Raw genomic sequence first — 21,607 nt, forward strand, 5'->3', positions numbered from 1 at the left:
CTTAGGCTCGATTCAAGCTTGGCTCGAGCTCCAGTCGAGCCGATCCCGAGCCTCTCTTCAAGCTCACGAGCTTTATCGAGACGAGCTCAATCTTCCAACGAGCATAGCAATATATTATTTTTATTGTTTATTTAATAAATTATGTATCAAATATACTATATTTGTATGTATCCTATAAAATGAAGTATCAATATATTATTTTTATTGTTTATTTAATAAATTATGTATCAAATATACTATTTGTAAGTATCCTATAAAATAAAGTATCTTGTATTGGCATCATATGTTTATTTTATTCATTTTCTCTTTTATTAATTTGATGAACTAAAAATAATTAATTTTTTAAACAGATTATTCTTGAAATATACATAGTTCTACCTACAAACCAAACTCGATAGTCAAGCTCGCCCCAAGCCTATCTAAAAGCTCGAAGGTTTCGTAGGCTCGGCTCGAGCTTAAGCATAGGCAAGCGAGCTCGGCGCCGCGCCTCGGCTCGTTGACAGCCAATACACCTAATACTAGCTTGAAATTGATCAAGATTCCTGTGTATACGAATGCATGTGCAGTTTTGTACCACGGTAGCAGTTACTCTCAGTCAACCTTGCAGTGTTGACCAATGACCACCAGCCTATTACACACAAGTACATAGTGCCTTTGGCCTCCCACGTAGCCCGACAGAGCTTGTGATGATCACCATCATTACCTGTTGATTTGCTCAGCTCCCACTCCCTGGCACGTGCCTCGTGCGAGAGAGCCACAGCTACAGCTAGGGCCTCAACGGCCTGCAGCTAGCTAGCTAGCCACTGGCTCGAGCATTCTCTGCTTTCCTTTAATATGAGTGAGAAACACGCGTGAATGACGCTCCCGCCCCGTGCCATCAGCAGTACTCGCGCGCTAGCTTGAGACCATATGCATGCTACAAGCAATGCTTGCACGCTTCCGATCTGCCTACCTTTTGATCTTTTTTTGTTCTGAACGCTTGCACATGGTCAAAGTGTACATGTACGCTCAGCTGGTACGACGTAGCTCCCCTATTGATATCGTTGCTCATCACAAGCAATGAATCAATCGTGGCTCTCCATGTATGTAAAAAAAAACAACGAGAAAAAACACTATGGCATTTGGCAGGTGAACACGCGCGAGGACAGGCAGAGTTACGTTGCAGATGCAGACATATGGACCGGTGCGGCGGTGCGTCGTTGCCGGCTGGTACGTACGGTTGCCTTGCCCGCGGGAATGGGCAACCGGGCGCAGCGCAGCGCTTCCTCCGCGGATTCGCAGGGGCGCGCGGTTCCGTGGCGCGCGCGCGCGCGTCCGCGTCCGCGTCCGGGAACGCGAGAGTGTGCCTGCCTCGCCTGCGCGGCGCGCGGCGACACAGCGGGCAGCGACTGGCATTGTCGGCGTGGCCGGAGGGGTCGGGGCGCGCGCGCGCGCGCAGCAGCAGCAGCAGCGCCGGGGTGGGCCGGGTCCCGAGGCACGGCACCGGCCGGACACGCCCGTTCGGCCGTGGCATCACGCGTTGCAGGGGCGGTCCAGTGGAGAGCAGCAGATACCGTACTGTGCGAGATAATAGCTGTATGTAAGGTATGCCTGCCTGACTGACTGACTGCCTTCAATCCTTGTAGGTGGTGTGACATTATGTAATGGACTATTCCATTTCTTCTCCTGGCTAGCTAGCTTCTCCTCAAGGAAGAAAACATGTGTATGTCCATCAGTCCATATGTCTACACATGCCATGGAACCAACGCTTTCTGATATTAGTTGATTAGTATTACAAAAACAATATCCATTTGAATATGTTGTTTTCAGAATTTACCGGTGTTCTTTCCTGCATGATGAGCGCCTCAAAATGTACGTAGTGTAGTAATATTCCCCGTATTTCGTGGCCAAAAAGAGAGTGAACAAAAAATCTGGTGAATCTGGTGTGTTTAGTTCGCGGGTGTCACATCGGACATTTGACTGATGACGGAAGGGGTTTTCGAACACGAATGAAAAATAACTCGCCTGGAAACCGCGAGACGAATTTATTAAGCCTAATTAATCCATCATTAGCACATATGAGTTACTGTAACACTTTATAGCTAATCATAGACTAATTAAGCTCCAAAAATTCGTCTCGTGATTTCCATGCAAACTGTGCAATTAGTTCTTTTTATCTATATTTAATGCTCCATGCAAGTGTCCAAAAATTTGATGTGATGTTTTTGGAAGAGATTAGCTATATAACTGTCGACAACTTTTTAGATGAAAAACTTTCAAATGTAACTCCACTATAATTACAACGTAGTTACATTGTAACTAGACTATAGTTGGTTAACATATGCACCGTGAGATCGTGGGTTCGATCCATGCCCCAAGTGTGGATGTGATTTTTTTAATTTGCTTGTGCGCATCTTGATGTCGATCTAACGGTTTGCAAATAAAAAACTATCGACAATTATTTAGCAATTCCATTTTGGAACTAAATAAGGCCTAACTCGCAAAAGAAGTGGACATCAATATGTTAGAGAAAAAAAATGATGAATCACCGTCCTTGGACGGAAAATTTAGTCCGTTGGACTTGGAGGCGTCCCTCGCTTACGGAGTCAACAAAAAGTTGATCTCCTCGAGATCCGCGTGCAACGTCGGGTTTGAACGGCCACGATTAAGTGACGATCACACGCGACCGACCGGCCTGGCCCACGCCCACGCCCACGCATGGCGAATTGGCGATGCTTGATGCTTGCAAGTTGGTGAAGGATTCTCCCGGTCGTACGGGCTCTTTTCGCGGTGAACGCGCGCGAGAAAAAGAAAAGCAACGGTTTAACTCTTGTGCATGGCTTGTGGACCATAGACCACAGTACACGTGGCCAACGGCTGTTCTACTGCTCCAGCATGTACTAGTGGGTACTACTCCTGCCAGTTTCACATGCATGTGAGCCCCTGGTTTCACCCAGAATTTTATCGAGCAGACGGTGCACACTTGTTGGGTGAACTGATGATGACCAGTTGAGTGTCCATTGTCCATCAACTTGGACATAAACATACACATGCTGCATAAGAGACAAAAAAAAGGTGATCAGTAACCAGCTTACCGAGAAGCGAGTGGTTGCAGCTTGCAGGTTGCTGACTCTATCAACTTGATAAAATGGGGGATCGATTGATCGATTCCCCTTGTCATTTCCTGTTCCACGCACGCGCGCGCTCGATCGTTCGGGCCAGCTGCTGCTTGTATGGTTCAAGCCACATAGCCATGCAAAGCCAAAGCAAACCTCTCTGAACTCTGGGTAGATGTCTCCATTATTTTTGCTAGCTAGGTTAACAGTGGCGCATAATGCAGCAACGGGACAAGGAGGTAGCCGGAGGAGCCCAAGAGAGAGACAGAGAGGGAGAGAGTTGAGACAGGGTCATGTGCGGCGGTCAGAAGAGCCTTGGCCGCCGGGTAGACTGGCACTGTGGCAGCAGCAGCAGCTGCGCGGCGCGGCCGGTCAATTATGGACAAATGATGGCGCCGGTGATTAGGTGAGGGGACGACGCGGGCCACAACGCCAGTACGTACGTCTTCGGCTTCGATCAGTCGCTTCCCGCCGCGCGACGACGCCACACGGCGCCAGTTACCAGTTGCCCGTTTGGGCTTTAGGAAATTAATAATTTTATGATTAAGTTTATTTCGGGCGGTGTACTGCTTCCTCTTCTCGCGGCCATCGGCTGCTGAAGTGCTGATCATGTATAAGCCCCGGCCCGTTGAGAAGTTAAGATGTACATTGAATATTCTGGGACGGAAGGAAACCGTGGTACTAAACTCCTCATCAGTGACGGAAATTAAACCAGCACTACTAAACTTTCGGCACTACCATCCTTAAGCGTGTATATAGGAAGACGCAAAACCCCTACTTACTTTTCTTCAAGTCCAATATACATATTTTGAAATAATTGATACAAGTTATCACGGAGCGAAGATATGATATGAACTCATGGCGAGTTTACACAGTGAGTGCGCAAACTTGTGACATGTTCGCAATGTTAGCGCGGAGAGAAGTGAACTATCGAAGTTAGTGGCTCGTATATACGAGAACTTGAAATTATCATAAATTTTGACAATTTGATCTTTTCCGAAAACTAATTTTACAAATAAACCGCGGCCAAAACTTATTTTAGAAATAACCTTTTTGTTCAGCACCAAATCGTATGGCGCTGAATTTAGACACCTCAGCACCACGTCAACTAGTGCTGAATATCGTGCCACCGTGGATGAGAGGCTCAGTCGGTGTGCCAACGTGCATTCAGCGTCGTGCTATTTGGCGCTGGGGTGTCTAAATTCAGCGTCATACGATTTGCCGCTGAACGTCATTTTTTAAATAAGTTTTGGCCACGATTTATTTATAAAATTAGTTTTTGGAAAAGGTCAAATTGTCAAAATTTGTGTGAAATTATCCTAATCGAAGTTAACAGCGGTTAGTCACCTACATCGATCTAGATAGTCGGTGTTGATCTACATGTGCATACTGACTACAACTTTGTCTCGTTAGTTAATTAGTTATCCATCCGCAATGGATAAGCAAAAGAGTACGCAAGGAGGAAAGAAGTGAGAGGGGTTATTAATTTCGTCTGCATCCGGTCCAGCTAGGGCAATCTAAGCATGGAGATCGGCCAGGTGAAACAAGCAGCCGGAGTACAGCCCGTCCACCGCTGCTCACCGGTGCCCAAAGGGAGACGGGCGTTTGCGATGAAGCGGCACATGTACGCAGGATTGGGGACCCACGCCCACGCTTGCGACATCGTCGTGCGCAACCGGTTCGGCGTGTGGTCACGGCGAAACCAAAAGTACATCAGGAAGACGCGGTATTTCAAGTTCGTCGCGCTCGGTTCGGCGATGTCCAAGGTGAGACGGAAGCTCCAGGAGTGGATCAAGCAGCACGGCTTGTTAACGTGGGCTCAGTACTCGGCGCGGCGGGAGGAGTTGGAGGCCGCTGAGGCAGGTCTGCAGAAGCTTTTCCACCGTCGCATGCCCGCTCGGTTTAGGAAGCTGAAGCGGCGAGTCGTGAAAGAGCGCGAGTGGGAGCGGCGTCTCTTGTTGAAGAAGCAGGCCCACGCGGCGCAGGGTGCACCCATGACACGCGCCCTATTCGTGTATATGTCTTCATGTCTAGTTCAACTGTTTTACTATCTGAGAAGACTTATGCTTGGTAGTGTCACGCCCAGAAATTCCCGAATAGAATTCCAAGTAGAATGTGCATTAAAATCCCCGTCCAGGACCGGCCGGGGTACACAAACGACAAAGTTGACATACAGATCCACGTCTTACAAGCATTATAAAAGTCTTACATAAATGCAGCGGAAAATAAAAAAATAACTAGAGCTAAGCCTTGACTTGCACCGCAGCGGGAACACCACTCCACAGGCATCCTCGACGGCACATACAAAGCCTACTCCTCGGAGAAGCCACCATCTGACGCATACTCAAACTTTGGGGTTTTGGGGAAAATAGAGCAAGACTGAGTACTACCCATTATACTCAGCAAGTCATACCGGAATAGGGGTATGATGCAGGGAATTATCAAGGGATAGCTATAATGGTTCATTTGCATAAAGCGGGCATTTATAACCAGAAGTTGAAAGTAGTAAACAGTTGTAATAATTAATCAATATTAATCATCCACTGTCCAACGCTATACCACGTTGCAACAGGCCCAACCATCCACCTATACTATTCAATTCCAAAAGACTAGTCTAGGGTGAGTCTAATCACGGTGAATTTGGTTGATCGCCCATAACCGCGGGCACGGCTATTCGAATAGTTTTACTCTGATCAGAGGTGTACAACTGTACCCACAAGACACAGCCCCACGACATGTTTCCATGCGCCGACATGCCACCACGACATACCGGAAAGAGGCCGTGACAGGACCCTTCGTATAACCCCCTCTAACCAAGCACACCACACTTCAGGTTTCACCCCCACTCCTCGCAAGGCAGCGGGCAGTCCCCTCTCGTGCCTAGGTGAATCCGAAAGCCGCATAGGCCGTCGCAGGGCCCATCCAAACTCCATCATGCCCACCCTTGCCTGGATGCGTCGGCTAGAGGAAAGCTACACTACAAGCCCAACCGTTGCCCACGCTGGCTTGTGGTAAGTACGAGGAATTCTTCCAGGGTTTCCCGCGAACCGGTCCTTAATTGCCATGGGCGCGACCATTAAAATCATGCACCCACAGCCCACCATTTAATATATTTTAATTAAGCAACACCAGAACGGTGACACTAATCCAATCATTAACATAAGGACCTACAGTCTATACATTAATATGATTTCCCCCATTGTATGCTAGTTGAACTAAGCATGGCTAAGCACTCCCTAGTCCAATCTCTAGTCATGTTATATCCCAAGCTAACAAAGGAACATGGTACAAAATAGCATGGCTATGACAGTAGGTAAACATTCCACAGTAATATTATAAAACAATGCAGTATTTGAAGAAAAACAATAGAGCATTTGCAATATAGGATCAACATGTTCAAGTGACAAGCATGACTTGCCTTGCTCTGCTGCTAGAGGAATCTCGACGACTATCTCAAAGTACACCGGAGCGTCGGGAGAGCCGGAATCTAAGCGACATACAAAGAAAACAATACAAACAGGCTATAAGACTACTGAAACAGAGAACAAAACCATTTTTAATGGATTCTACACATTTTTCTTGATTTACTGAGACTTGAATGGACTTAAACGGAGCTCGGATGAATTAGTTATGATTTTTAGAAGATTCTCTGTGTTTTTACTAGTAAAGAAAAGTCCTTAATGAATTATTGCGCAATAAAGCATCCTAGGGCTGACGTCATAGGGGGGGCAGGCGGCGTCGACATGCGGGCCCCACAGGTCAGCGGCTCGAGAGAGAGAGGGAGGGGCGCCGGCACGTGGGCCCTACTGGCAGTGGCACAAGGCGGGAGGGGGTGCGGCTGGCAGGCGGGCCCCACCAGTCGTGGCTCCAAAAAGGGGGGGTGGCGAGACGCCGGCCGGCCTGCCATGGCAAGGGCGGCGGCGCGCGCGCGCGTCGCCAGCGACGGCAACCGGCGGCAGAAGACAGCGGCGCGAAGGCGGCGGCGCATGGCCGAAGCGGCGGCCCGACCCGGCTCGGCGCTAGGAGGGAGAGGGAGGGGAAAAGAGGAGGAGGGGCGCCTCACCGTGAGTTGGCCGGCGCGGGGGAAGATGACGGCGAACGGCGATGGCGACGACCGGGAAAACGACGGTGAACGGCGGACGGGCTCCGAGACACCCTAAGAGAGAAAAAGAGACAGGTTAGAGGGAGAGAGGGAGTCTATGGTGAGCGGGAACCGTGGCCGACGGCGGCGGCTATGGAAAGGCTCACCGGCGCACGGCGGACGGCGGCCTCCGATGGCGGAATTCGACGGAGGAGGGGTGGACGAGGTGGAGCTCGGCCACGCGAACCCGACGGCGGCGACGGCGCGGTGCGGCGGCGACCCTAGCGGCGGCTAGAGGCGGCCGGAGCAATGAAAAAAAGGCGGCGGCGGGTGGGAGCACGGTGCGGGAGCGATGGGGAGCTCGGGAGAGGCCGGCAGAAAAAAGGAAAATGAGGAGGAGGATGCGGGGATGAATTATATAGGGGCGGAGAGGTCGGGAACGGCCGGGAGTGGCTCGATTTCGCCGGAGTTAGTGGGGGAAGTTGGAGGTGGGGAGAGAGAGAGAGAGGCGGGATTCGAATTTGAATCCCGACCATCTCGTAACGTGGGCGCGAGCGGGAGTGAGGGCGTGGACGCGGGGAAGGCGGGGCGTGCGGGGGTGGGGCGCGGGGAAGGCGGAGAAGGTGGGCAGCTCGCGCGCGGCGCGGCTGTCGCCGGCTTGGGGAGGCGGCCGGAGGTTGGGGAAGGGACTGACAGGTGGGCCCCACCTGTCAGCGCCCGAGGAAGATAGGGGGAGGCGGCCTGGACTTCGGGAGGAGAAGGGGAAGTGGACCGGCCTGATGTGGGAAGGGGCGCGGGAGGAGGAGGAAATGGGCCGGCAGCCCATTTGGGGAAAAGGAGGGGAAAAAAAGGAAAAAGGAAAAAAGGAAAAGAATTTTCAGGGATTAAATATTGCTTGTGCTCAATTTTAATTGGTTAAAATTATTTCTAGAGCTCTGAAAATTCCACTAAAAATCGTGTTAGCGTATTTCGACATGTAGAACTCAAGAAAAATTCCACATGCCAAATCCGATTATTATTTGCATTAATTCATTAGGGTTTTCTCTTGCTTTTACACCCATATTTTCTCTGGTGGATTATAAATTCAATTTAGGCTTGGGAAAGAACTTCAGGGTGTGACAGGTAGCTTGTGAAGTTGTATTTGGATAAAGTGAAGACAATTAATGTGTGTATTTTTCTATTTCTTGGTGTCTCCAAAAAAAATTATATATGGAATAGTACTACATGTAAAATCTCATTTACAACTAGAATTGTTACTATAAGAGAAACTCTTCTTTAAGAGAAGCTAATGTTTTTTTTTTCCATAAGGGACTTTCTAGAAGTATAGTTTGTTAAATGTATACAACTACAATGGTCGACGTTCCGGTTCGCGTGCACACCCAGCAGCCCAGAATGAATTGAACCCGTGGTCGGCGGCGGCGCATCCCGCCGGCAAGCCAAAGGGGAAAGTTTCACCGGAGCAAACGCAAGACCGATTCGTCACGGGCTCGCGGCTAGGGCATCCTCTAGGGTTCATGATACCATTTCAAGCATCCTCATGGCATGGCGTGGCGCATCTAGGTGGCCAACGGCGAATTAGCGGCGTAACCAGGTGAACACGAGTGTGGGGAAATATGGCGAGCAACAAGACACAGCGGTAAGCTAGCTAGCTAGCAGCCTTTGGAAGGTGTATGAGCTAGGGAAAAAGGATTGGGAGACTACCGAGACGAAGGGCGCGTAGTGAAGAAATGCCAGCGGAGCGGAAGTAATCTTCCGGCCTCGGCGCAAACCAATTAAGGTCGGGGTAAGGGAAGACGACCTCGCCCCAGTCGCCAGGAACGCACCGGCACCTCGGGCGAGCCACGTGGTGGACGAGAGCGGAGTGGTGGAAGCGATCGGCGAGCTCTAGGGATGGTGAAGGAGTGGAAGCTAGGGGGGAGAAAGAGAGCCCTGGGGTGGCTTTCATAGTTCATAGAGCTATCGGTCTGGAGGAGGCCGAGCCAGCGGTGTGTGCCGAGCTTGTTATAAAAGTTAGTCGATATAGCGGAACGACGACTAACCTTCCCGATCGTTTCAGTCGTTGATCGCCCAAGACTTGCCAGATGACGACACAGGAACACACGATATTTGTTAACGAGGTTCAGCCGAAGCCTACATCCCCGGGGCTCTAATTATGGGTGCTCCTCCCCAACCAACATAGCACCTAGCCGCTACGAGTCCATGGCCACGCTGCCATCCTCTCCCTGCGTGTCTACGCTACATTGTAGTCGTCATGGTTACATCGTGGTGCCCCCCACTCTATTTAAGAGAGTTGCTGGGTTACAGAGTCCGACTCTAACTCCACCCCTAACACCTATTACAACTCTAAGTCCAACTGTAACCAAATAGGACTAGTATATTCGACACATATTCTAACAAACTCCACCTTGGCAAATATACGTCACCTAGAAGTAGTAGAATCACCATGCCGATCCACCTGTCCTCCAGACTTGGATTATTTCCTTTTGCAGCTTCACCACGAACCGCCCGACGAGCCTACACCAGACTCACCGCCTTCAAGAGACTCCACTATCCCTGTAATTTCTTCCTCTTGACTCCACCTGCAACAGCGCTCCGCCTTCTCATCTATCATCACGGTCGTCTTGCCAAGCGAAATTGGATTCCTTCCTAGCTGTCCCATCATAGACTCCCCAAAGACCATGTTCACCTCCACATTCCGTCTTTGATTTGATTCAATCTAATCCATGGCCAGATAACCAATGTCATCACTAAATAGACAAATCAAACTCACCAGGCATGAAGAACTGAACCCTTTCTTCCTTGTTGTCTTATGAACCAAGCTAACAAATCCAACATCCACGCTTCTTGCATCTGTAGACTGAATCCATGATATTTTGAGAAAATTCACCATCGCCTCGAATCACTTGAAGAATTACCATGATAGCCTTCGCTCTTACTCCTTCAGTGACGCAGATTTCCATATATCCCATCATGCCGACCCGCATATTTTGGATATATCCTGTACTGCCAAACAGTATCGTTGACCCCATCAACGATATTTGACCCGCTGTTGCCCAGGACTTCTCGCATAGCAAACCACCCGTTTGCCACTGCCGCACCGATCCAACCAATCTGCTACATGGCCGGTCTACCTCCGTCCTGCTTCTGGTTCGGTCCGGCCAACACTCTCGCGTACTCCTTGTTCCTGAGCCATACCTCGCCACCTTGCTGAGCAACCTCGTCACCGTGAGACTATCTCTACAGAGTTCCCAAGGAGCCTTCTCGCCAAGTCACTATTTTGCGCCAATTTCTGCCAATTTTGTGCCAATCGAATCTTCCCAAGCCAGCTTTTACCATTGCCCAAGAAAGTCCCAGTCAAACTGAATTCCAAACAACCGAGTCTGACTCTGATGGACTTATGCAATCCGATTGCACAACTTGACTCTAATGGCCACAGAAAAAGATACAACTCAGCCACCGTGTCCGCCTAGACCTCTGTTGTGTTTTCCTCACATCCAACTTCCTCTCAGCAAATAGCCTGCCGCACCACGCTCATACACAAATTATGCACCTGCTTGCATCTAGCCTCCCATGCATTAGGGCCTGTTTCTTTCCGCTTAGGATTTATTATAATCCAGCTTATTAGAAGTAAGCTGAAAGAAACAGGAAGATTATTTTTACAGCTTATTATAATCTAGATTATGGGTTATTGTAATCCAATAAGCTCACCAAAGGGAGCTTTTTCTGGATTATTAGATGGCAAAAGATCCACTGCCCCTGATTAATTCTAATTATCTACCTGAATTGCCACCGCGTACCGCTTCGTTTCTTTTTTTCGTTGACCGTGTGACCGCTTCGTATCCTGCGCGGGAGTCGCGAGATCCCCTTTCCCCTCCACTTTCTCTTCTTCCACCGAGAAGATCGGCAGGCGAGGGGGCTGTGCGACGGCATCGGCCTAGGCGAGCAGAGGGCGTCCGGCGCGTGGCAGCAGCGAACTCGGGGATGTGCTGCGTGCGGCAGCGAGGTCCATAGCCCATTCCGACGGAGATGGATCCTGCAGATGGTGAGGACTCCCTCTCGAAAGCATTTTGATACCGTGATGATGTGGTGAATAAGCGATCCCAATCAGGAGGCAACCATGGCGTCTCTGGCCTACATGGCTCCGGCAGCTTCTCTGATGGATTTTGGGGCGACGGCGTCGGCGAAGATGGACATATAGGCGATCTTCATGGCTCGCCCGGCGTCCACGGCCACCATGTCTCGCCCGCCCCCCATGGCGCCGGCAGTTCTGGCGGATCACCCGTCTTCCATGGCGCCGGTGCCGGGCACCGCGGCGCCACTGTGTTCCAGGCAGTGGCAGATGTGTCTCCCCCCGGCAGAGGCCGTGGACGGTGTGGCGGGCATGGTGGTGGACCTGGATGTGGTAAGAGATCGGCCACACAACCTTCCGCACGTGGTGGCCGAGGAAACAAGGCGCCATACAAGCCACTAAGGCCATCCAACAGTGCAACTGTTGCCGGCGACGCCGAGGGAGCAGTTGGTGCAGACAATGACTTCACAGAAGAAACAATGGACAGGGCGCCTCATGGAATGGTACGTCTACTTCATTTCTCTACTTCAAAAATTAAGGTTTAACGCATTTATCTACTGCAAGGATTAGGTTGAATCTAATTGAATTTAACGTGTATGTGTACTACATATGAAAAATTAATGTGTATGTGTCTATGCTAATTGGTCATGTATTTACCATTTCTAATATAGAAATACTTGTGAATATATAAACACTAGTGGTGTAAAACAACATGTAAATCTGAACCTTGATGTGTTTGATTTATCAAATAGAAGGAGGAGCTTGATAAAGCAGATTGGTCTAGCACACACAATAGGATATTTTGTGAACTATGCGTACAACAAATTGAAGACGGTAATAGGCCTATCGGGATAATGACTACTAGAGGGTACCAGATCATAGCCGAAAAGTACTTCCAAAAGACAGGGCTAAGACACAATAAGACACAACTGAAGAACCGGTGGGATGTGCTGAAATCCATGTACAGCTTTTGGCTTGGTCTCCTTAACGACACAGGGCTTGGATGGGATCATGCAAAAGGAACAGTTGCTGCACCTGTTGAGTACTAGAAAAAAGTCACCAAGGTAATAATTCATGTCTCATGTACATGATTTTCATGAAAATATTTTAAGCGCTTGCAATAATTGAAGATTTGATGTTTTATTTTTAGGGACATTCTGAATGGAAGAAGCTACAACATGGACCACCAGAATGTTTAGAATTGTTGGATGAAATGTTTGGTACTGTTGCTGTTGATGGTTCTTCTGCTTGTGCACCTGGAGAAAATGCTGGAGGGGATGATGCAAGTGGTGATGTACAAGACCTCGGCGACACACCAGTAGATTGCTCATTGGGTAAAAAACCAGTGAAGCGAGGGTCTTCCAGCACCGCCACTAGTCCATACAAGAAGGTTAAGAACCCCATGGTTAGGATAATGAGGAGTATTCAAACCACTATGGATACCAATTGTGATATTGCCAACAAGGTGATGCAAGGTGAATTTAGGTTCAATTCCATTAAGGAGGTGACGTATTTGGTGGTGGATTGTGGGGCAGCAGAAGGAAGTGCGGAGCATTTCATGGCTACAAGATTATTTGTGAAAGCTGAACATCGTGATATGTTCAAGACTCTTACCACCAAGGCGGGAAGGCTCTCTTGGTTGCAGAGATGGTGCGAGAAGGAAGGGCAGCAGTAGAAAACTGCTAATTATTTATATGCATGAACTAGTTATCTCTGTTTTTACTTTGTCAGACAATATGTATTAGCAAGATTGCTACTTATTTATTCACATGAACTTATGTACTGCCTGGCCATGTGATATGGCGCCTTAATTTTGATTGGATGAACTACTGTTTAGTGATCCATCAACATGGTCTTTCTGTGACTATTGAGGTGATATCATTTGTTGCATTGTTTGTAGATGGGCATGTATGGAAGTGATGATGACGATGAGGAGGAGGATGAAACTATTATTGTTGCTAGCAGACAACTAGATATGATGAGAAAATTTGGACCGGTGTTGACATCATTTGGTATGTTCTATGCTGAAAATTATTTGAACAAGTCCAAGTATAGAAAAGCTAATTTAGCGGGTCATGCTTGGGTTATGAGAAACCTTGAAGTTCCACAAGATTGTTATGACATGTTTAGAGTGAGTAGGCCACTCTTTGAGAGGTTACATAGTTTGTTGGTCTCATCTTATGGTCTGAAGTCAATTAGTAAGATGGATTCAGTTGAAGCTTTAGAAATGTTTTTGTGGACCATTAGGGCTCCACAATCATTTGTTCAAGTTAAGAACCGATTTGAGAGGTCAAAAGGAACAATTAGTAGAAAATTCAATGAAGTGCTGCAGAGTATCTATCTCCTTTCAAAAGATCTTGTCAAACCTAGAGACCCAAACTTCACAACTATTCACCCAAGACTACTTGATGATCGGTTTTGAGCCCCATTTCAACAATTGCATAGGTGCAATAGATGGGATACATATACCAATAGTTGTGCCCGCATCAAAGGTGGTTCAACATGTGGGTAGAAATAAATATCCGACGCAAAATGTCTTGGCCATTTGTGACTTTGACATGAGGTTTGCATTAATTGTTGCGGGGTGGCCTGGATCGGCACATGATATGAGGGTGTTCAATGATGCTTTGCGCAAATATGCCGTTATCTTCCCTCATCCACCACCTGGTAACTTCTCTTATCCGTTTAATAGTCTCGTCGAACTAGCATCAATTATAAAATAATGTCTCATGGTTTATGTTTATGCTAACAGGGAAATTTTACCTTGTTGACTCGGGCTATCCAAATTGACTAGGATATCTATCTCCATATAAAGGGACCAAATACCATTTACCGGAATTTCAAGAGGGTCCACGTCCTAGTGGCAAGAAGGAGGTGTTCAACCACTTGCATTCATCGCTTCGTAATGTGATTGAGCGCTCTTTTGGTGTTTTAAAAATGAAATGGAGAATTCTATTGGACTTACCAAGTTATCCAATGCTCAAGCAAACAAAAATAATACATGCTTGCATGGTGCTGCATAATTTTATTCGAGATAGCAAATTGAATGATGAAGAGTTTGATCTGTGTGATAATGATGAAAACTACATGCCGATGCCTTCATCTCAAGGGAATGCCAGTCACATGGGAGACGAAGATGGGGACGCAAATGCCTTCCGTGATAGTATTGCTGATGCTTTATTTGCTAGGAGATAATAATTTGGTTTTAAGTCTAATATATATGTGGAAGAAATATTCATGAATGTATAATTATAAATATTTGTCAAATTTTTATTTATCTACATCAAATTTATATCTGTTGTATAAAGTCACCGAATGATGACAAAGGCATCCAAAAAAATAGTTGAGGGCATTCTAGACTTTAGCCATGCAAACTCAATAATCCAGGTTTCCAATAATCTAGAGAAAGAAACAGCTCACAGCTTATTTTGCTCTAGCTTATAATAATCCAGCTTATGATAATCTGACTCAATAAGTTGGATTATAATAATCCTAAGCTGAAAAAAACAGGGCCTTAATCTCAGCACTGTAACATGCAGCTTGTGCATATGCCTGACGACCACCATGCACTAGCCATCCTATATTTTAATGTATGCAGCCATGATGATTGTATACAAATCGTGCCGCATGAAAGCGTCTTCTCCGATCCATGCGATTTGCTCGACTCCGTTCAAGTTGTACGCAAAGAACATCATCCGTACTGTTCGTCCGTGCCTCCGCACGCACCGCAGTCGCAGCCCTCGTTTTCACCGTCTACGACCCCGTCGTCATCGGCCATGCACGTCCGCCGCGCCGCGCCACGCTCACCGGCTTCGCCCTTCCATCACTAGCCTCCCTGCCGCCGCGGATCCGCGATCGCCGCGTGCGTCGAGCGCACTGTCCATGGCGCTACCCCTCCGATCTCTCCGAACGCCTTCGGCCACGCTCGGCCTCGTCTTCCGGTCACGCTCCGCCATCGTCGGTCTGATCGCGAGTGAGGTCGTCGCCTCCGCAACGTCCTCGTTGTCGCCATCGATCTCATCGCCACGACTGACGATCTCCTGTCGATGCACGATCCTCACCTCGTGTTTCCTCCTCCACATGTCTTCTCGATCCAATACTGAAACCTTCTGCTCGATGGGTTGTGTAGGCCCAGGACCTAAAGTTGAGCAACTTTAGGTCCTGGGCCTACACAACCCAAAAGACTAGTCTGATGGGTGATGACCGCCCCCACCTTTTAAGTCGTGCTCCCCCACCATCAATTACCGATGTGGGACTAAACCCAACAATCTCCCCCGTCACACATCGGGCCCAATAATCTCCCCCGTCACATCAACCCATGTGACCCCGAAGACTTGTTACCTGGCCTCAGGCCCAACAATCTCCCCCGTCACATCAACCCATGTGACCCCGAAGACTTCTTACCTGGCCTCTCCACCATGTGACCCATGGAAATTATTCCGGGTTTCAAACCTTGGGCTCTGATACCACTTGTTATAAAATTTAGTCGATATAGCGGAACGACGACTAACCTTCCCGATCGCTTCAGTCGTTGATCGCCCAAGACATGCCAGATGACGACACAGGAACACATGATATTTGTTAACGAGGTTCAGCCGAAGCCTACATCCCCGGGGCTCTGATTATGGGCGCTCCTCCCCAACCAACATAGCACCTAGCCGCTACGAGTCCATGGCCACGCCGCCATCCTCTACCTGCGTGTCTACGCTACATTGTAGTCGTCATGGTTACATCGTGGTGCTCCCCTCTCTATTTAAGAGAGTTGCCGGGTTACAGAGTCCGACTCTAACTCCACCCCTAACACCTATTACAACTCCAAGTCTAACTGTAACCAAATAGGACTAGTATATTCGACACCTATTCTAACAGAGTTGGCGTGGTCAAGGTGGGGCGAGCGCGTCAGAGCGGCGACATCATCGGCGTGCCTGCCTCTGCGTCTCCCCGAGCTAAAGGACAAGGTAGAGGCAAGGAGGAAAAAGGAAAAGCGCAAGGCGAAAAAGCGAGGCCTCCCTCTGCTTGACTGCTTCTGGTGGTGCGACTGGCGAGGCGGACTGACCGGCGTCGACGCCTTGGACACTAGCGGCGGGGCCATGGTGAGACGCCAGCTGTGACGGTAAAGGCAGGCATGGTAGCTTGGCGCCTGGCGGCGAGCGGAGGCAAGGCGGTTGCCGCTGCAGGCGGCGGCCAGAGCGGTGACTCGCACGCGAGGGCGGGAAACGGCGAGGCGGCATGGCTGGCCGCGCTGGCGAGCGAGCGAGGTTGCCTACTCTCCTGCACGTGCGCGGCAGCACGTGATGAGCAGCCGTGGCAAGTCGGGCTCGGGCAGACCGGAGCTTCGGCACGCGAGCGTAAGGGAGAGGGATCTGCTGGGCTGTCCCGCTTAGATAAAGAAGGGAGAAAGCGGCCTGATTGGAGAAATAGGCATGAGAGGGATTTATTTGGATGAAGTTTGAGGGTGATTTGATTTGGATTTGAAATTGGACGTTACGGAGATTTGATTCAAGTTTGATATTTGAATGTAGGGACTACTCAAGGAAGGGAAACACGGTGGGACTTAAATATTTTGGAGTTGTAAGATTACTTGAAACGAGGATTGGATTTGAATAGTTGAAAGGATTTACTGATAGACTTAAGGAGGGAGGTTCAAACGAGCAAATTTAAACTCCGAGTCTATTTCGAAACGGTAATTTTGAGGAGTCAATTTTGGTTTTGAAGGAAAGGAGATAAATAGAGCACTCAGAATATGAGATTTTCACGGATAGGTATTTCATCAGTTTTGAACGCCACGTAAAAAACGGGGCATTACACTAGCTATAATCTCAAAAGAATTGTAATTTAGTAACGTTTGGTTTGGCTTTAAATCCACTATTCACAGGATGAGAATCCAGAGCTGAAGCTTTGTCGTAAAGGACAGTAATCGTGCCCTCTGGTAGGCAGTGCACCTATTTGTTCGAAAACTTCCGTAAGTTTTTTTTTTTGCCTGCAAAACTATTAGATTTTTAACCATTGGATTACCTCGAGATTTACGCATGAAAGAATTTTTTTTTGCTAGAAATAATTTTTTACACATATCACGCGTAAGAACATGATGCTAACTAATCAAACCATACTTGAATACAAGTTTTATATAAGTTACTATATCGTAGTTACCATGTAATTACAGTACAGTTACAATGTAATTGTGTCTCAATTATATACTACTATTGTTATATGTGAAAGTTTTTCATTAAAAGAATTGAGACATTTTTTTAGATACTCCCGTACCAAAGTTACTACCACTATATAAGGAAACATGCAATTTATCAAAATTGTAGTAAAAACTTTATATTAGACTGAAATCGTCTTATATCCGTGTGCATGGGCCATAACTTTACTCAGTTTAAACTAGTTTAGCGGCCGTCCATGAAATGGGCCTGGATTTAGCCTATATAAAATAGGCCGTACATGGGCCGATAATTGGATCTGAACGATACTCTGAATATTAAATTCTCGCGGGGATGCGTCCCGCCCGCCCGTGACGCGTACAGCCGTACACCCATTCCTCCACGCTGTTTGCTCCCCGCGCGCCACGAAGTAGAGTACTCCATCTCCCAACGATTAATGCCAAGTCAACAAGCAACAATTCTTTTTGTCGAACACCAGCAAGCAACAAATCATCCAGTCAGCCCGAACACAGATAATGCAGCCGTCGCAACGATCCCGCCGGCCACCGAGGTTGAGCCGCCGCAATGCCATCCGGCAGTCGGCGTACGTGGCCCGGCCGGCGTCACAGCTCTCGCCGCCGTCGGAGTCGGACCAACCCGCCTTCTGGTATTCGACGGAGGAATCCGTTCTGGAGGAAAGGGTTGTGGAAGATGAGGTCGGAGATCATGCAGAGGCAGGTGGAGCCGAGGCGGCCGCATTGGTGGTGGAGGAGGCGTCGACTTCGAGCTCGTCTGCGGTCTCTGTCCACGCGGCTATGGTGATCAGGAGGAGCATCTTGAATTGGAGTAAGCTGGATCTTATCGGGGCCGGATCGTCCGGCAGGGTGTACAAAGCGGTGGCTGAGTAAGTCCGCTTGCGATTTACCGTTTGCCTTGTTCATGAACTGTTCGATGCAATGCTTCATTGTACTTCGTGTCTGGTTGTGTGTTCTATTCTTTCAGCAGACCGGCAATTTCGGATGAGTTATCTCTGTATTTCTCAATGCTTCTTCGTATTATTGCCTTGTCAGGGATGGGTTTGTATTTGCTGTCAAAGAGGCTTCGTTGATTGGTCCCGAAAGCTATACGAAGCAAACCGCATGTCAGCTAAAGCAGGTAGTTTTATCTCTTATCAATTAATTAGGTGAAAAATTATCTTGTAAGTGTTTAATTAAGCAAATTGCAATTTTTGTCAGGGGTAAAATTTCAGAGTATTGATGTTCTCCAATTCTAAATGATTCCAAGTATAAGCTAATTCAGTATTAGTAACAACATTTCAGGAAATCTTGCTTCTTAGTCGGTTGGAGAACAAGAACATAGTGCAGTATTTTGGTGCCAAAAAGGTATGCCAGTTCTCATATGCTAGTTGAACAAGTGTCTTCATTATGTTGCTGATCGCCTCTGCAAACTGTTGCCTCCCAAACACCTTCATTTTAGGTTATTTTTCTTCGGTTTGAGCTTACTATCCCTGTTTGGATTTGCTTGCAGGGAGAAACCGTGCTATGTATTTTCCTTGAATTTGTGAGTGAAGGTTCTTTGGTATCTGTATATGAGAAGCAACAGCTGGAGGAATCAACTATATCATCTTATACAAGACAGATCCTCAATGGATTGGCTTATCTGCATCATCATAATGTAATGCATAGGTGATAACACATTATCTCCACAAAAAAATTCTTGCTGCTGGCCCGGTCATTTGAAAATGTACTTGTTATAGTAGTGATCAAGTTAAGTACAGATGTACAACTCTCGATCAAATGACTAAATGAGTGAAGTACTTCTTTGTCATATTATGGTAAATCTGCACTGTCCTTCCCTTTTCAATGCAGAGATATTAAGTGTGCAAATATTTTGGTTGATAAAAATGGAGCAGTGAAGGTTGGAGATTTTGGACTGGCAAAGGAGGTTACTTCATTTTTGGTTTCAGTGTCCTTTTTTCCCCTGGTTTGACTGACAGATTATGAAATGATTTTGTTTGATATTGACGATGTGAATTCTCAACCCTTTTAATTGATGTAATGCCAGATAAAAGTCTGGAAGCAGAAAAGATCTTGTACCGGAAGTGTATATTGGATGGCTCCAGAGGTAATTGTTTGACTTAGTAGTATTTAGACATAGAGTTTTGCTCCCATCCAGCAGGTACCATCGGGACTGTCCGGTACCAAATCCCAGCCATTTAATCAGCGAAATCGGACGGTGGAAAATAAGTGGTACCTCCAGGTACAAATTTGCCCATGAGGAGGTACCAAAAAATTTCGAGTGGTGGAAGGGTAAATTTGTTTTTTCGCGTAGGAGTGTCCAGGGGAGGCAGCGGCGAGTTGCTTCGTGCTTCGTCGGCGGCGGCGACTTGCTTTGTGGGAGGAGGCAGCGTGGCGGCGGCGAGTTGCTTCGTCGGTGACGACTTGCTTCGTGGGAGGAGGTGGCGTGGTGGCGGCTGATCCGTTTGAGGCTGCGGCATCTGATCCGTTTGAGGCGGCGGTGGCGGCAGGTGGTTCGTTGCGGCAAGGTTGTGTTGGGCGCAGTGGTGGCGGGCGCGGCAGTGGCCTGGTGCTGCTGGTGGCGGGCGCGGCGGTGGCCTGGTGGTGGCCGCGGTCACGAGGTAGCGGCGACAGCTGGTGTGTGGGCAGCCTTGGCTGCGAGGTGGCGACGGGCGCGATGGTGCCGGCCGTGGTGATGAGGTGGTCGTCGGAGCCGGCGTTGTGGCGGCTGCAGCGGCGAGATGGTCATGGAGTCGTCTTAGCAAGCGATGTGGCAGTGTATGCATCGATTTCTTTTCATCCGATCTAAATCATTAGGTTCGGTTGGTTGCAGCAGTAGATACTTTCATTTTCTGGGCTACATATGCTCTTCTTCTTCATTGCTTATAGGATTTGTATTGTACGATTTATTGGATGTTTTGATGAGCTCAACCGTTGCTTGTTCTTTGTGAATGTTCAAATGGCCAATACCCTCCCATATCATTTACTGATTACTGCAATTCGAGTAAGGGCGTCAATGAAGCTGCTGGTGAAGGAGCTCGCTGGTTCCGCCGCCGCGGATGGCAGATGCGGGGCGAGCAAGCGAGCGCACAGGCGGGGGCATGGATGCGGGGCGAGCATGCGCGCGGCTCAGGTGGGCTTCGCACGGGTGGGGCTGCGCTCGGAGGGAGGAAAAAAAGGAGATTAGATGAGAAAGCAGCGCCACACGGAAGGAGGAAACAGAGAAAGAGCTAAAAAGAGAAAGCGAGGGTGCAACTCCTTTCTCTGTTTCCCGATCGTACCGATCGTACCCTTCTAACATGGACGGATGGATTTATCTCTGTACCTGCCGGTACCAGTACCTGCTGGTACAAGTTGCTGGATGGGAGCAACGCTCTTAGACATATTAGTATGAAGTATCTAGATAAACGTAACTCTGAAGAATTTATTGCACTTTTACTTTACGATAGTCGTCCAACTTTCCGGACCAGCAGAATCTATATTGGTTATCTGAATATCTGATGATGATCAGGTTGTTCGTGGCAATCCGTATGGGTATTCTGCTGATATTTGGAGCCTTGGATGCACTGTCTTGGAGATGCTTACCCAAAGAATTCCTTATCCTGATGATAACTGGGTCAGTAAATCCTACAGTACTCATTTAGACTTCTTACAGTCTCTTCAAATTCGATACTGATTCAGTTCTATCAGGTATCAGTCTTCTACCAAATTGGCCGTGGTCAACTTCCTCCAGTTCCAGGCTCCATATCGCCGGTGTCACGCGATTTCATCCACAAATGCTTGCAGGTGAATCCTGATGATCGGCCTTCTGCAGATGAACTGCTGAATCATCCCTTTGTGGCTGTTCCAGAACCAGACTAGTATGCTGCATGTTTGCTTAACATTGCTAGGCGAAGAACATTCAGTAGCTCCTTGTTTCCTTCCTGTAAGTTCAGGGTCAGAAAGTCAGAATGCTTGTGGTTGGAAATTCATAGTCCTATGGCTAATTTCACGAGTACTTGTTTGTACGACATCTGTTCCTTATAAAAATATCCCACTATCCAACTTTGCGACTTTGACCATTAGTTGGGAGAGCAATCAACCAATCATGTATTTTATGGTTCAGACTTACGACGACTTGCTACTCCGCGTCTGCATGTCTGAGTCTGAAGTCTGAACCGACGGTGCTGACGTTCCCGGTGACGAAACCAAACAGCCACACA

The 21,607-nt window shown here is 48.0% G+C and overlaps 1 protein-coding gene and 2 pseudogenes across 1 annotated transcript; all 3 read left to right on the forward strand.

Moving 5' to 3' along the window:
• Nucleotides 1-4,618: 4,618 nt before the first annotated feature.
• On the forward strand, nucleotides 4,619-6,309 carry LOC127762657 (uncharacterized). Its single transcript, XM_052287130.1, has 2 exons — nucleotides 4,619-5,220; nucleotides 6,306-6,309. The coding sequence occupies exons 1-2, from the start codon at nucleotides 4,619-4,621 to the stop codon at nucleotides 6,307-6,309; spliced, it is 606 nt and encodes a 201-aa protein (XP_052143090.1).
• Nucleotides 6,310-11,202: 4,893 nt separating this feature from the next.
• Nucleotides 11,203-13,165, forward strand: LOC127762658 (uncharacterized; annotated as a pseudogene).
• A 4,733-nt stretch (nucleotides 13,166-17,898) lies between these two features.
• On the forward strand, nucleotides 17,899-21,430 carry LOC127762194 (mitogen-activated protein kinase kinase kinase 9-like; annotated as a pseudogene).
• Nucleotides 21,431-21,607: the final 177 nt, after the last annotated feature.

This window comes from Oryza glaberrima, chromosome 2 (genome assembly GCF_000147395.1).
Source record: "Oryza glaberrima chromosome 2, OglaRS2, whole genome shotgun sequence".
Taxonomy (NCBI): Eukaryota; Viridiplantae; Streptophyta; class Magnoliopsida; order Poales; family Poaceae; genus Oryza; species Oryza glaberrima.

What these genes read in the sequence shown, in the direction of transcription:
- LOC127762657 (XM_052287130.1), top strand. Translation starts at nt 4,619, where the DNA reads ATGGAGATCGGCCAGGTGAAACAAGCAGCCGGAGTACAGCCCGTCCAC.